Raw genomic sequence first — 15490 nt, forward strand, 5'->3', positions numbered from 1 at the left:
GAAAATTGCCTTGCTCTTATATAGAGAGATGGGAGAAGAAAAGTCTCTTTGTGCTTCTGAATGGGTTCTGCCTGGAACAGCAGTAGCCACCTTGGGGGGATAATGACATGAGCCTATATAAGAGAAAAATCAACATACTGTCCTTAAAGAGGCAGAGTGGCAAGGTGGAACAGGCAGGGGTTTTTGAATGTGATCAGCCAACCTTAGTATATTTCAGTCTCCTTTGGTTGAACCTGGCAGGTAGGCTAATGAAAACCTCTCTAATACTTGGCTGTTAAAAAGATAGAAAGTCTATATATTGAATAAATGATCTAAAAGTCACAGATTAGAGTAACATCAGTTATCCATTTTCCACTCCTCCTCCCACCCCCACTGCCCACTTCCCTCCTTTCCTGTTCAGACATCCTGGCCCCAGCACAGAAGACTCTTGGATCTGGTCCTGATCAAATGGATGCAATTTTTAATCAGGCTTCATGGACTAATAGGCACTTGTGCTGGTGTCCACTGTTTCTATTTCAAAGAAAACAGGAAGCGGAGACTGGTTGAGGAATCCTCCTTGATGGATGTATTGCCAGTTATAAACTTTGTGATAGGAGCTCAGGCCTCATTTCTCAGGGACAAGTGAGTTTTGGGATGGTTCCTCCCTCCCAAAGCTATTATCGACATTTTGAGTCAGAAAATTACTTATTGCACAGGGCTGTTTCGTGCATTATAGAATATTTATCAGTATCCCTTACCTCTACCCACTAGATGCCAGTAGTACTCCCCCATTGTGACAATAAAAAATGTCTCCAGAAATAGCCAACTATTTCTTGGGAGGCAAAAATATCCCCCACTTGAGAACCACTACGTTAGAGATAAAGGATTGTTTTTTATAGGTGCGTTTGTCCTAAGACTCAGGCAGAAGAGAGGGGGGAAGTTCTAACTGCCATTGCCTTAACCGCTTCCTCGTATGGTGAGAAAATACAATGAATTACTAAGTTTTTCAAACTGGTCTTTTCAACCATATGAAGAACCTTTAGATTTGAGATGTTTTGAGCTAACATATAGTTACTGCTTAAACTCCTTCAACCTTGAAAATCAGCAAACTAAAAGAGCAAAGTTAGGATTTAAAAACTAATGTAATTCTATCTTCAAATGTTAAATAATCGTATATTTAACAAACAGCCTCTGATATGATGATAACTGTCTTTGTGGTAAGGCTTCACTTTGCTAATAAATAAGCCAGGATTTCACATTCTGTTTGAACTTGGGAAAAGTCTACATGTAAAGACAGTTCAGATGTGAGCTGAAATGTTGCCTGCATAAAATTCTGTGCATGGGGCAAGTTGATTGGTTCCAATTTTATTTTTAACGGCAAATGTTAACTAAAATATTACAGACCAGGGAGTACAGTAATTCCTTTTGTGAAAATGACAGCATTCTTAACATGCCTCTGATTTAAATGTTGCTGTCTATTTCACACACAAGCAAACGGAGGCTGTCTTTTCTTTCTGCATCCCCAGGGCTTTATAGTATGCCTGGTACATGCATAGCATGTGCCCTGTGTATAGTAAATAATGTTCGAATGAGTGTTGCCAATCTGTTGACTCCTTGAGTGAAGTCAGGTGAAGATATCAAATAAACGCAAACAAGCATTAAAGCAACTTTAAAGCAGTAAAGAGTCTACAGTTTGCATCAACTAAGTAATGTAGTGACTTGTGATAGCTGCTGTGGTCATCCTTTGCCCTGCCCACTACTACCCTTCCGGTTACCACGTATGTTAATTCAACCTTTACAGTAACTTGACTTGTCTGTCTCTACATCCTTACTGCTATTTCAAGAGTCCCAGCCACTGTCTTCTTTTGCCTAAAAGAAGACACTCATCAATTTATTCTCCTCTTCTTCCAATCCATTTTCCACTTCAGGAAGCCAAAGTGCACTTTTAAAAAAGTGAACATTTTGAAACACTTAAGTCACCTCCCCAGGTTGAAACCCTTCAGTGTGTTTCTCTGGTCCTTGGGACATAATCCAAAATCCTTAGTCTATGGTTCATGATCCTGAACCTCTGACTGCTGTTGGCCTTGCCTTCCCTCATCACCTTAACTTTTGCCTCTCTTGCTTTGCCAAACTCATGTTCCTTCAGATCCTGTAACTTGCCATGTTCCTTGCTATCTTAGGGTCTTGAAACTGCTGATTCCTCTGCCCGGAATCTTCTCAGCTCATACTTTGCTTGGATGATGCTGATGTATCTTTCCAGCCTCAGACTGACTGTCACTTTCTTAGAGAGCAATGCTCTGGGCCTCTGGCCTCGAATCAAAGTTTGGGTCCCCTTTACATTTGTTCTTTCTTTTGATACTCTGTTTTCCTTTCAGAGCTCTTATCACAACTTGCAGTTACACATTTGTGTTTTTGTTTAAAATCTGCCCTCACCAGATAATCTCCACAAAGTAGGTGTATGTGTCTTCTCCAATATATGACCCATACTTAGTACTTGCCCAGCACATAGTATAGGTTCTTGGTAGTGATTTTAGTGAACAAAGTAGAATTCGCCTTGCAAGATGGCAATATATTAGACTAACAGTATAAGCTTATATTACATTACCCTCATGTTGAATCTTTAGGCCTGAGGTAAGCATTTAATGTTGGAAGAGAGAGGGAATGATTTGTTCCTGCTTCGCATAGAATGGCATATTGGGTAGCACAGAACCATAACTGAGAACTGGTGACCGGACAGGGACACACACTCATACATGAATGATTTCTCCTTTGCCTTATAGATAGGAAAACAATGAGCCAAAAGTGTTTAGGCAGCTTTTCAGCCTATCCAGAAGTAGAAAAGAAACTCAAAGTATTTTAAAAAATTATTTATTTTTTGCTTTAGAGTTTATTCAGATTAGTACATATCATGAGTCATTGCTGCCTAGCTTTTTGGCCAATAGGATTTCAGTATGCACTGCACTAGTATAAACTCTCGGATTGGCTTAACTACCTCTGATGTCACAATTTCCCCACTAGGAAGTCACAATTTTCTTGAAATAACATTGTACTAATAACAAATCTTGTTATTCTGTTTCATTATGAGAAAGATAATCTACCAAAAATAAAAATGCTGGAAGGAGCAAGATATCTTTGATCCACGCAGACCTTTTCCATTTACGTGCTTTAATTATCTACTGCCAACACTTGAAGATAGCTTCTTTACTTTCTTTTACAACGGTTGTTATTTTTTTCTTCATGTTTGTCAGTTAATAGGCAAATGGAGGAATGAGCCTACTTAGAATTACTCCTTCAATTCACAGTTCTGTTTCATCTCGACTGTTGAGGCTTAGCATCTTTCTACTACTTAGCCTTCCTGACTCAAAAGGAAAAGCCATTTGGACAGCCCACCTGAATATAACGTTTCAGGTGGGAAATCAGATTATATCAGAATTAGGAGAGAGTGGAGTGTTCGGGAATCATTCTCCTCTGGAAAGAGTGTCTGGTGTGGTGGTACTTCCTGAAGGATGGAATCAGAACGCTTGTAATCCTATGACCAATTTCAGCAGGCCTGAGCGAGCAGACTCTTGGCTGGCCCTCATTGAACGGGGAGGCTGTACTTTCACACACAAAATCAACGTGGCAGCAGAGAAGGGAGCAAATGGGGTGATCATCTATAACTATCCAGGTACGGGCAACAAAGTATTTCCCATGTCTCACCAGGGAACGGAAAATATGGTCGCAGTGATGATAGGCAACCTGAAAGGCATGGAACTTTTGCACTTGATTCAGAAAGGATTCTATGTGATGATCATCATTGAAGTGGGGAGAATGCACATGCCCTGGCTGAGCCATTATGTCATGTCTCTGTTTACCTTTCTGGCTGCCACAGTGGCCTACCTGTTCCTGTACTGTGCCTGGAGACCTCGAGTGCCCAATTCTTCCACCAGGAGGCGAAGACAGATAAAGGCAGATGTGAAGAAAGCTATTGGGCAGCTTCAACTGCAAGTGCTCAAAGAAGGGGATAAGGAACTAGATCCAGATGAAAACAATTGTGTTGTTTGCTTTGACATATACAAGCCTCAAGATGTAGTACGTATTTTAACTTGCAAACATTTTTTCCATAAGGCATGCATCGACCCCTGGCTTTTAGCCCATAGGACATGCCCCATGTGCAAGTGTGACATTCTGAAAACTTAAGAAACCCGGAGAATCTCCTGAAGATGTAACTGAGTCTTACCAAAGATTACAGTTAAGATGAATTCTCTTTTAGCACTTTATGTAGAGAGAAAATTCAACTGTAGCTTGTCTACGCAAGTACTAAAGAGGGTGAAATTTGTGTGCTTTAAAAATAAAACTCCATATCATGTGCATCTATTTGAACTTGCTGTTTTTCTAGTGTTTTGTTATACATTTTTGCCTTTATCTAAATAAGGACGTTAGTATACATTAAAAGCAAATTAGTCTTGATTTTCAAATTACAATGATTGTGACATTGATGCCACAGAATTAGTCATAATATTTTAAAGTTTCTTTTTACTAATTTTTATACTTTGCTTCCATATGTTTAATTTTTGATATCTAATAATACTTCTGTTCAGTAAACTTCATTATAGGTTTAGATCTTGATTTAATTTTCCATGGTTAATTTTATTAATACCCAGAAAATCTGGTTGCCAAAGCTATTGACCGGGTAGGTAATGTGTTCCAAATAATTATTTTAGATGGTAGCACTTCTGGTTATGTATCTAAAAATATTTTAAATTACTATAGGCCTAATTTAGGACAGCATTATAAAAAAAAAAACAAATCACCTTTGTTTGCCAGAGCCCTTTAAATCCTAGCATAGTGAATCTGCTATGATTGCAAATTTTCCTTCTAGAATTGACTCTAGTAAATGCTCCTCTTAAGATGGTGGTATGTCTCTATTTGGGACATTTTGATAATATAGACCTAGAGCAGAACTGCAATTTTGTTCATTTGCCTTTCCAAATTGTATCTCTTGCCTTATTTTGCCTCTTCCTTTTTTCTGGTAGATAAACACCTGTATAACAATGAGAGGCCTGAACATGTAGGTTTTGTTGTTTTGATGAAAGTCTCTCTGGATAATATGCTAAAGCATTGATGTCCAACTCAAATGGCAATTTGTGAGTCAACACACTGTGTGCCTCACTGTCTTTTTTAAAGAGTGGGTGTGTGGAAATCAGATTAATGGTCTTTGGGAAAGAAAATCGACCACTGTGAGCCCCGAAGGTGTCACATCAATGTTCTTTTCTTTTAATGCCACTTTTTGTTGGGCCTTTAGGGACCATTTCTCCTTCCTCTTTTCTACTTTGAGCTGTCACGTTGTTGACTGATATTTCATAAGAATACACTAGCTCCCGTAGTCCTGGTGAGACCCAACCTAAAGTGTCTCTTAGTACCCTATGCATAGAGGTCAGAGACATTTATGTCCAAGGTCAAAATCCTTGGCTTTGGTTTCCTAGCTGGTGAATAAGAACCACTGAGAGATACCCCTGAGAAAGTGTATGGCAGTGCCAGTGACTGCCCGTATTTGTTAGTTCACATGTCATTCTTTGGCTTTGAAGTCATATTGTGCCATTGGCCGAAGTGTAGCAAGCATATAGGCAGAACTGACAGTGTATGCGGGGTCTTCCACCAACGATGTTTGTTGATTTTGGCAAGCATTTTGTTAAAAGCATCTATGACCTTTAACCATCACTGCTGTCAGTGGTTAAATTTAAGTGAGGACCTTGAAGTTTTTCTTCTTAAAATCTATAGCTACATTTTTGTTCAAAGTAAACTGTGCTAAACTAATATTGCTATATATAATCTTTTCCCCTACACCCGTCCTCTTCCCTCAAAATATTGCGAGATTACTAACAGATGTCAAGGTCTGCAGAGAAATGAGATTAGTCTTTTCTGTCTTTACTGCTGTCATCCCTACATATAATCAATGTAAGAGTGAGGGTAGTGGGCTTCCCTGGTGGCGCAGTGGTTGAGAATCTACCTGCCAATGCAGGGGACATGGGTTCGAGCCCTGGTCTGGGAAGATCCCACATGCCACAGAGCAACTGGGCCCGTGAGCCACAATTACTGAGCCTGCGCTCCGCAACAAGAGAGGCCGCAATAGTGAAAGGCCCGCGCACTGCGATGAAGAGTGGCCCCCGCTTGCCGCAACTAGAAAAAGCCCTCGCACAGAAACGAAGACCCAACACAGCCATAAATAAATAAATAATTAATTAATTAAAAAAAAAAAAAGTGAGGGTAGTGAGGCTGAAGTAGTTTAACGGGATGCCCTACTTTTTTTTTTAATAGCTACTTTATTTATTTATTTATTTATTTTTAGCGTGAAGGTACAGCTTTACCACTTTTATCCCATATCTGGTCATAGTGCTAATTTTTAATTATCATTCATGGTTTTAAAACTTGCCATTTTGATACAGATATTTACTTCACTGTGAAGGAAAGTGTTAATCGTATGGCCTTTCTTGCATATGCTTTCAGGTTTTAAAATGCCTGCATTATATAATTTTTAATATTCTTCAGCTTAACGTGATACCAGGTAACATTACATGTAGTAGCTCAAGGATTGAATCCATCCTGTAACAACACTGAGATTACCCATAACAACATTTGAAACAGTCAAGCCAATAAATGTACAGCATGCTCTAAGCTCTTACCTAATTGGCCGTGTTGTCTTTTATGTCATAATCATGCCACCCAACAGTAAGCAGTATGTAGAGTTACAGTAGTGAGACTGGGATTTTTTTTTTTTCAATCTAAGGTTTTTCTCTTTCTCTCAAAAAAAAACATCTGAAACTCATAAGACATCTTTAAGAATTTCTTACAGAAACATGCTGGAAGACAGTGGAACTTGTTTTCACCCAGAAGATTTTTTTCATTTTAATATTTTCTGTTGACTGTCAGCAGATGTGGAAGCCACATCTTTTTGTTGGGTTAGTCCTTCAGTCACTAAGAGAGAGATGCGTCTACTCAAGATTGGCACTCGGAGAAGCCACACTGCCTCTTCCTGGCTCATGAAATTCAGTTTCCTTTGGCTGCTTAGCCAGCACTGTTGCAGAGCCAGCGCCGTTTGGACTGCTTACATGAACATATCATTTCACGTTGGGAATCGCATGTTGTCAGAGTTGGGGGAGACTGGAGTGTTTGGAAGAAGCTCTGCTCTGAAGAGAGTGGCGGGAGTTATCGTGCCTCCAGAGGGAAAAATGCAAAATGCATGTAAACCCAGTACCAGTTTCAGCAGATCGAAGAACTCGGAGACATGGCTCGCACTTGTTGAACGGGGAGGCTGTACCTTCACGCAGAAGATCAAGGTGGCCGTGGAGAAGGGAGCCGGCGGAGTGATCATCTATAACTTTCCAGGAACTGGCAATCAGGTTTTTCCCATGTCTCATCAGGCGTTTGAAGACATCGTTGTGGTGATGATTGGTAACTTGAAAGGCATGGAGGTTTTGCATTTAATTCAGAAGGGAGTTCACGTTACAGTCATGATTGAGGTGGGAAGAAAACACATCATCTGGATGAATCACTATTTTGTCTCTTTTGTGATCGTCACAACCGCTACACTAGCGTATTTCATCTTTTATCATATTAGAAGACTTTGGGTAGCAAGGATTCAGAACAGGAGATGGCAGCGGTTAACAGCTGATCTCAGGAAAGCATGTGGCCAGCTTCAACTTCGGGTACTTAAAGAGGGGGACACGGAAGTATGTCCAAATGGAGATAGCTGTGTAGTTTGCTTTGAACTCTATAAGCCTAATGATACAGTTCGTATTCTGACTTGTAAACATTTTTTCCACCAGAACTGCATTGACCCCTGGATTCTAGCCCATGGGACATGCCCCATGTGCAAATGTGACATTCTTAAAGCTTTGGGGATTCAGGTGGATGTTGAAGATGGACCAGAATCTTTGCAAGTTCTAATGTTGAATGAATTGCCTGGTACCCTCTCACCTCGTGAAGAGGGCACAAATAATGAACTTCCTCCTGCAGGAAGGTCAAATAAAGTGACCCACGTGGAGGAGGAGAAGCACCCTACTTCTCAGAACGAAGGCCCGTCTAATTCAGTAGCAGCAGACGTTTATCCTCTACCTTGACAGCATGACCTTTGAGGAAGTGGATTAAACCTGTCTGTGAAATCAGGTCCTAAGTACTAACAAGCAGTTTGTCTGAAGTGTGGTTTTTGTGTCTTTTTTTTTTGTTACTTCGGTAGTTTTCTACATTCTTTGTCAAGTCTCGGAGACAGAAAAAAAGTACTAGCAGGATTATTTTTTCCCATTTTTCACCTTTGCTAATTGTAACTTTTTGTCAGTGTGTGTTACTCCTGTGAGTATATATGTTTATTTCTGTATGCACATGAATGTTAAACCAAGGGCGAACTTTGCTTTTTATTTTTTTGGCCACAGCGTGCAGCTTATGGGATCTTAGTTCCCCGACCAGGGATCGAACCCAGGCCCCCACAGTGAAAGTGCCAGGTCTTAACCTCTGGACCGTCAGGGAATTCCCAACCGAGGACAAACTTTATTCCCTAAATTTTTTTGTATATATATATATATATATATATATATATATATATATATATATATATATATTGGGCTTTATTTTGGTAAGAAAATTGTTAACATATTTACACATTCCTTATATTACAGAAACTATCAATGAAGTTTGAAAAACAAATTACCTTTTATATACTAGGAAGAATAAAATTTATCTTTTGATATCTATAGTACAGTATACTAATTTTGAAGTCATTGTGCTGTGTTTTCTTAATTCTTGGCATGAAAATTTTGCTGTATAGAATTTTAGTGTTTTGACAAATAGTTCTGTTCAGCCATTAGTACATCTTATGTGATCTGTGTATATATAATGATAGAAATTTTAAAGGTAAAATACTAGCACTCCTTAAGTGAATAGGAGATATTTCAGTGCCCAGTATTGCTTATCATAATTGTTACATGTTCATAATGTATAGAAAGACTTAAATGAAGAATTCCTATATTTAGTAATAGTGTATTTATTTCCCATGTGTCCCACCGTACTCCCTAGTTTATTTTTTGCAATTAAATAAGACACTTTAACTATGTCATATTATTTTGTAGATAAGTACCACAATGTAGAAGTTATTATGACATATTGGGATTGTTTGTTTTGTTCACTGTATTCCCAGGATGTAGCACAGTGCCAGACCCTCAAATATTTGAGTAAATGAATAATTATTATCTTTTAAATAATGTAACTATTAAGTGTTAATCTGAAAAACTGGACGGTTTTATCCCAGTCATACAAAATAATGGGAACATAATCCTGAAAATTTTCATCCCAGATCGCTTTGAAAAAATAGAAAATTACAATTTTTAGCCCAGAATTCAGTATTACAATTTAGCATGTGTAATTTTAACAAAGGGCTTTGAACTCTCCAGGGCTGACACAGGGATTTGATTTCTTGTGCAACCCTAGAGAGAGCTTTATTAAGAGGAATTTCGTGAGTTGCTCAGTGCTAACAATACTGGAATCCAGAGACTGGCAGGAGGGCAGTAGTTGATTCTAACTGCAATGCCGAAGAAGACTATTTAAAGGAGAAAGGAATTCCTCGAAGGCCAGGGAGAACTGAGACACAGCACAAACTAGGCAGATGGCCAGATGGGGGTGATGCCTTGCTTGGTACATACAGGCTTTTTTTTTATACCCAACCATGGAGAGGTGTTTTGATGAAATTAATCCCAAGAGCTGCTCTCTGAAGGACTTGCATAGCACCAAGGCTGCTGAAGGATTTAGCAGGAACACTGTTTCACGTGTCTTTCTGAGTTTATCTTCAGAGTAGAGTCCTTTCCTGAAGGTCCACAGATCACACTGAAGAGACAGGACACTGAGGACCCCGTGGGAGCCACATCTGGTAGGATTCCTAAGCCAGAATAAGCTGTCATTCTCAGACTGGCCACTGTTGGCATCTCTGCCACGAGGGGCTGGCAGCTTATAGGGGTGGCTAGACTGGCTTTCTCTGGTTACCTGCTGGAATCATTGGAGCACTGGAAATGAATGCATCTGGTAATGCTGGCAGTCCCCAAGCCCAGGGTTCTCAGGTTATTATAGTTCTGTGTACTTTCAGCAAATTCATGTGGGGTACGTGTTCCGAGATAGACCTAACACTTGAGGAATTTGTTATTTGCTCTTCACACTGACGCCAACATTGTTCTTTCCATCCTTCCTCTGCACTCTCGTTGCTTTCTCCTTTCTTTTCTTTCCCTCCTTTTCCTCCACTTTGTTCATCATTGTCAATCTTAGACCTGACTTACCCTCATGTGTAAAAAATTCGCATGTAATGTCTCTTGTTAATGTGAACATCAAACATTTAACACAGTGTGCTTGTGGTCTTGTTTTGAGAATTTTCAACAGATGTTCTTTAAAGGATAGTTAGAATCTGTGTTTGAAATGGGGAAGGAAAGGTCACATCAGTGAACTTGGGAACTGTCATTGCTGAGTGCCTACCAAGTAGCAGGCAGTGGACTAAATTCTTTCCATAGCTGTTTCTTATGTCAGAACAAAACAGCAGTTTTAATCCTTGTCTTTAGAATGCTGTAAACAGATCAGTAAACCACTTTCACTCTGGGTTTAATAACTAGAACCTGGGAATAGCACTGCTATGTCAAATGTTAGGTATTATTCATTGTAATAGATTTTTACCTATTTTGTGGGCTGCGCCGTTTTCTCTTGTATCTAGTAATGCAAATGTATTTTGCCGTAATGGCGTGGGGCTATAATATGAATTATTTTGCCCCCAATACCAGTGTCATAATGGATTTCCCTTGCATTTCTCCTTTGTATATATTTTTGCATTTCTCTGGTAATTGATTCCCCCTGCTCACCTCGCTAGGTAGGGGTTTGATACTCCTTATAAGAATTAAACTTTTTTCCTTATAACTGGGATAAATTGGATTTATTATCTACTGAAGTGAAAATGATTCTAAAGCACTTGACCACTGATTGGGCGATGCCGTAGGTGAATTTACCTATATAGTTCCTCGTATTATGTGACACTACACTGATCGTATCCCTGTCTCTTGCTATAGAATTGTTATAACGCAGTTGTCCTGTAGAGATGTTGGTCAGCCATAATATTTACAATAATGAATTTCAAAGGATTTAGTGAGCCAGGGTCTGGCATTTCTGATGGTATTTAAGCTTAGTATATACAGTTAAAGTGTTTTCTCCTTCTGCAAAACTCACTGGTTTTTGGAGCAGCATGCAGGAATCAAGTGGGAGAAAGGATCAGAATTTGAAGATGCATTGAAGTACAGAGGAAGCCTTCACACGTTGATACTGCGAAGGAGTCCGTTTAATGGCAACTCCATGTTCCCACTCCATCATTTACTGGGAGCCCTGGGTTTATTTTTTTAGAATTTATTTGGTTTTGTACTTCACTTAAAAAAATGTTTAGTGCTTAGTAATGAAAAATAAGGATTATGGGTTATGACAATTACTGATACAGAAATATCTTAAGATACATACCTGGTTTCCTAAACTGTAAGAACTGTTTTTGGGGGGGTTGGGTAATGTACTTTAAGTTAGAGAGATGATCTGGTCCCTGGGCACAGGTGTTAGAGTTATTCCACCACAATTTCTCCAAAAAACGTCCCTTTTTAAAATAGCTACACCACAGTTTATAACACCTCCCTCTGCAACTATGCTGTCATCTTTGTCAGACCTCCAAGATATGTGTTCTTTGATTTCAGCTGCTGATAGGAATTTTCCTCATCACTGTTGATAAGCAGGGTAACCCTGATTTGGAAACTTCCCTACATCTGTAACATTCGTTGCTGCCACAGAAGTTCTGTCATCTTTGAAAACCTCCCAACTTACAGCGCCTCTTTCAGAATTCCTCCTCTGAATTCACTTGACCTCATTTCCACCACTTGCTCTTGGTTCTCATTCCAAGCCTAGTTTCCCTTAACCATCCTTTCCAAGCCCATCTCATCTTCTCCAACTTCAGCCTACAGCCAGTTGTAAGCCGTTTTAGTACTACTCTATCTACGAAGTGCTACTGAATTCCTTGACTTCAAGACTTCTTTTCTGCAGTACCATTTGCCTACCCTGAGTCATCTCTACTGATTTCCACCAGATCTTTACTTCTATTTAAGAATCCTTTATAAATCTCAACTCTTTTTTATATTCCCCATAGAGCAGTACTTCTCAGCGTTGGCTGCATGTCAGAATCTACCTCAAGGGCTTTGAAAATGCTCAATGCCCTTGCTGCACCCAAGACTTCTGGGGTGGGGCCCAGGTACCTGGTACCCAGGTGTTTCCAATGTGCAGACCAGATTGAGAACCACTGCCATAGGGCTCTTCCAAAGAGTCTTTACATTAGTCAAGTTCTAGTTTTATCCTCTGATTCCTTCAGATTTACTTGTTTTCACTTTCCTGAAAAATATAGGTAAAAATCTAAATATCAAGTTATAAAGGGTTACATTTCATGGAGAGGAATTGTTAAAGGCTTCTGGGAGTATGAAGGAGTGGATTTCAACTGGAAAAGCAAGGAACAATTAAATAAGAAAATAACATTTGAAATGGAACTACTGGGTTGGGACGGAGGGCATTCTCATGGAGGGAACAGTGAATAACAGTGTTTTTTTAAAGAAGTTTTGAGTGTCATGTAGAATTTCGGTTTAGGAAAATGAAGACCGGGAATTTTGCGGGTAGGTGCAATAATCCAGGAGTTGATAAGATGAAAATATGAATGAAAACAGTGGCAGGTGAATTGGGTGAGATGAATAGAAGGTGGGTCATGTCCAGGATAATGTTCTTTGATCTCATTTTCTGATGGGAATTTTCTACTTCATTTCTTACTGACCACAGTCACAGTGGTTTCAAAACTTGCCTATACCTGTAGCTTTCATCTTCAGTTTAGCAACACATAGTGGATACAGAAGAGAAGGGTATGGGTCAGAAGGAGTTGAGAAAAAGAGTCAAGGATGACTCCTTGGTTTCTGACCTGGGCCAATAGGAGGTGATGATGTCATTCATTGAGGTAGAAAATACAGTTAGATGAAGCAAGTTTAGGGTGGAAGGGGAGTTCAAATTTTTAGTATGCCGAATTTGAGGAACCCAAAGAACTTATAGGTGCTGTTCATTACACAGCTGAAAGTATAGGTCTGTGCTAATTAAATGAGGTACTTGGAACAATATAGCAAAAGGCAGTACTTAGTTGTTGTAATTTATTAACAAGACAATTCACATTAATTGTAATTTACTATTATGTGAAATTTAATGTTACTATTTTGGACCCGTATCTCCAATTACAGAGTTGTATGGCTTTTTCTCTCAAATGTGTAGCAGCCTGAGTGAGGCTGATGGCTGTGAAAGTGGCGATGAGGTAGTTGTGAAAATAGCAGCTACAGTATACCAGGGTACCGTTACACGCACTTAACAGGTAGAAAGCCACTTAATCCTAACAGTAACTCTGAGGTAGATGTTATTAGTGCCCCCTTCTTCAGATGAGGAAACTGAGACCCAGCCAGGCTAAGTAACTTGCCCAAAGTCAAACAGCCAGTATGTGGCAAAGCCTGTATCTGAACTTGGTCTGGTTCCACAGCTCCTGGCCTTAACCACTAGACTACAGGTAGCTTGAAAAGCTACTTTTTAAGTAAAGGAGAAAGTGTTTAGGTAAGTCTAGTGTTGAGGACTTCAAGGATGGGGCCTTGGAAGAAAAATCCCAGCTAGAGGTGTTGAGAGTGCTAGCAGCAGGGTGGTTAAAGTGATAACTCGTGAGATCTCAAAATAAATAATTAGGAAAGAGGAGTGTGGGCAGGGGAGGGTGTGGGTAGGGTATGTCTGACTGAGTGAAGAAGGACACTTAGGCTCTAGGAAAGGATGCTTCCATTTAGGAGGTACTGATTCTGGAATTGGTAGTTCTCTTGTGTAAAAACTTTAGTCAGAGGGGTTTTATAGAGCCTTCCTTTCCTCTGAAGTTGGAAAGGGGCAAAAAGTAATTTTTATAATTCTCTTAATAATGTCAGTTTGTTTTAAAAGTTCAGGCCTAGGAAGCACAGTTGCCTGTTGAAAAGAACACCAAGCCTTTACATCAGGTGGCCTGCACATTCATATCCTTGCCCCGGGGCAGAGCATCTCGGAACAGTGGTCCCCAGACTGGCAGCGTCAGCATCACCTGGACTTGCTGGAACTGCACATTCTTAGACCCCACCGCAGACCTGTGGAGTCAGGAACTCTGGAGGACCCAAAAGTCTGTTTTAACAAGTCTTCTAGCTGATTCTGCTGGACCTTCCAGTTTAAGAACCTCTTCTGTCGCAGAGGGTCAGTTCACTTTCACAGAAGGATGCATCATACAGTTGTAGTCAGAAATAGCGTAAATGAAAATAATTGTGAATTTTAAAGCATGACACAAATAATAGTTGCTGTTAAGTTTTCTAGAGACACATTTAGGCGTATTTCAGGTATCTAGCTGCTCTGATTTATGCATGGCTTGTGCATTAATGCTTGCTCCTTTTCTCTCCCAGTTCTGGTTTCTCTGCCACCACTATCACATTGCCAAGGGAGTTGTGAGGAAATGAATAGATTTTAGATGGTTTATGAATTTCAAAGTAGAAGGAAAGAAAAAAACCTGAGAAGCAGAAACAGCTTAGGGCATTCCATGCACTGGACTCAGTAGTTCGCACTGGAAAAGGATAGTGTTTAATACCACCTATTCACTAAAGGTCTGAAAATAACTGAACATACTAAAACAGTGGACTGTAGATGAAATTCAAAAAAGAATCATGTAAATTCCTCGGTTTGGATCCATAAAACCAGCTTCACAAATACTGGAGGGAGACTCAGTTTAGTATCTTTAACATTGTAGCTGAAAGTAAGTGCAAGAGGAGCACCATTGAGCATCTAAGCAGGCCATCTTAAGGTGTGTGGCCTTTCCTACTGCATTAATAGCAGTGTTGCTTCTGTAACTGGAATTGCTGTCCTTTTCTTCGCATTAATGGTGCGATTTTACTTATGTGGCAAATTCACTGATGAATCATTTCATGCATTCATTCATTAAATATTGGTTTGCCCTGGAAATACAGGGGTGAATAAACCCAGTGCCCTCATGGAGCTTACTTTCTACTTTCTAGTGGAAAGAAATTATAAAAAAAATAAATTTAATTTTTTGAATAGTTATAAGTGCTGTGTAGAAAAACAAAACAGGATGGGAACTTGTCAGAGGCAGAGTTGCAGTTTTAAATAGAGAAGGCTTTGTCAAGAAGATGAACAACTGGACAAAGGCCTGAAAGGAGCGAGGGCCCTGTGCTAGAACACAGAGAAAAACTGGGGCATGTGCCAGGAGAGCCCTCACGTTGGTGAGGGGGCCCTGTCATCTGAGGAGTGTTTAACCTGGAAGGTTGAAGACAGTGTTAGCTGACTTGAACACCTGAAGAATGGCCTGGGGAGAATTTAGATCGTCTCTTCTCTTACAGGGGTTTCAAGTAGGTAAGAGAGTGACAGCTACAGGGAGAGCGTTGCCCCCTGG

General features: G+C 39.8%; 3 protein-coding genes across 26 annotated transcripts in view; all 3 read left to right on the forward strand.

The window, feature by feature from the left end:
* CADPS2 (calcium dependent secretion activator 2) overlaps positions 1-15490 on the forward strand; it is a 539668-nt gene that overhangs the window by 161492 nt on the left and 362686 nt on the right. The window lies entirely within an intron of this gene.
* On the forward strand, positions 3091-4341 carry RNF148 (ring finger protein 148). Its single transcript, XM_036862886.1, has one exon. The coding sequence runs from the start codon at positions 3247-3249 to the stop codon at positions 4156-4158; it is 912 nt and encodes a 303-aa protein (XP_036718781.1). The 5' UTR covers positions 3091-3246; the 3' UTR covers positions 4159-4341.
* On the forward strand, positions 6945-8078 carry RNF133 (ring finger protein 133). Its single transcript, XM_036864179.1, has one exon. It carries the CDS (start codon positions 6945-6947, stop codon positions 8076-8078), a length of 1134 nt encoding a protein of 377 aa, XP_036720074.1.

The sequence above is a fragment of the Balaenoptera musculus genome, chromosome 9, assembly GCF_009873245.2.
Source record: "Balaenoptera musculus isolate JJ_BM4_2016_0621 chromosome 9, mBalMus1.pri.v3, whole genome shotgun sequence".
Lineage (NCBI taxonomy): Eukaryota > Metazoa > Chordata > Mammalia > Artiodactyla > Balaenopteridae > Balaenoptera > Balaenoptera musculus.

Excerpts from the sequence above, each read along its gene's own strand:
- RNF148 (XM_036862886.1), top strand. The coding sequence starts at position 3,247 with ATGAGCCTACTTAGAATTACTCCTTCAATTCACAGTTCTGTTTCATCT.
- RNF133 (XM_036864179.1), top strand. The coding sequence starts at position 6,945 with ATGCGTCTACTCAAGATTGGCACTCGGAGAAGCCACACTGCCTCTTCC.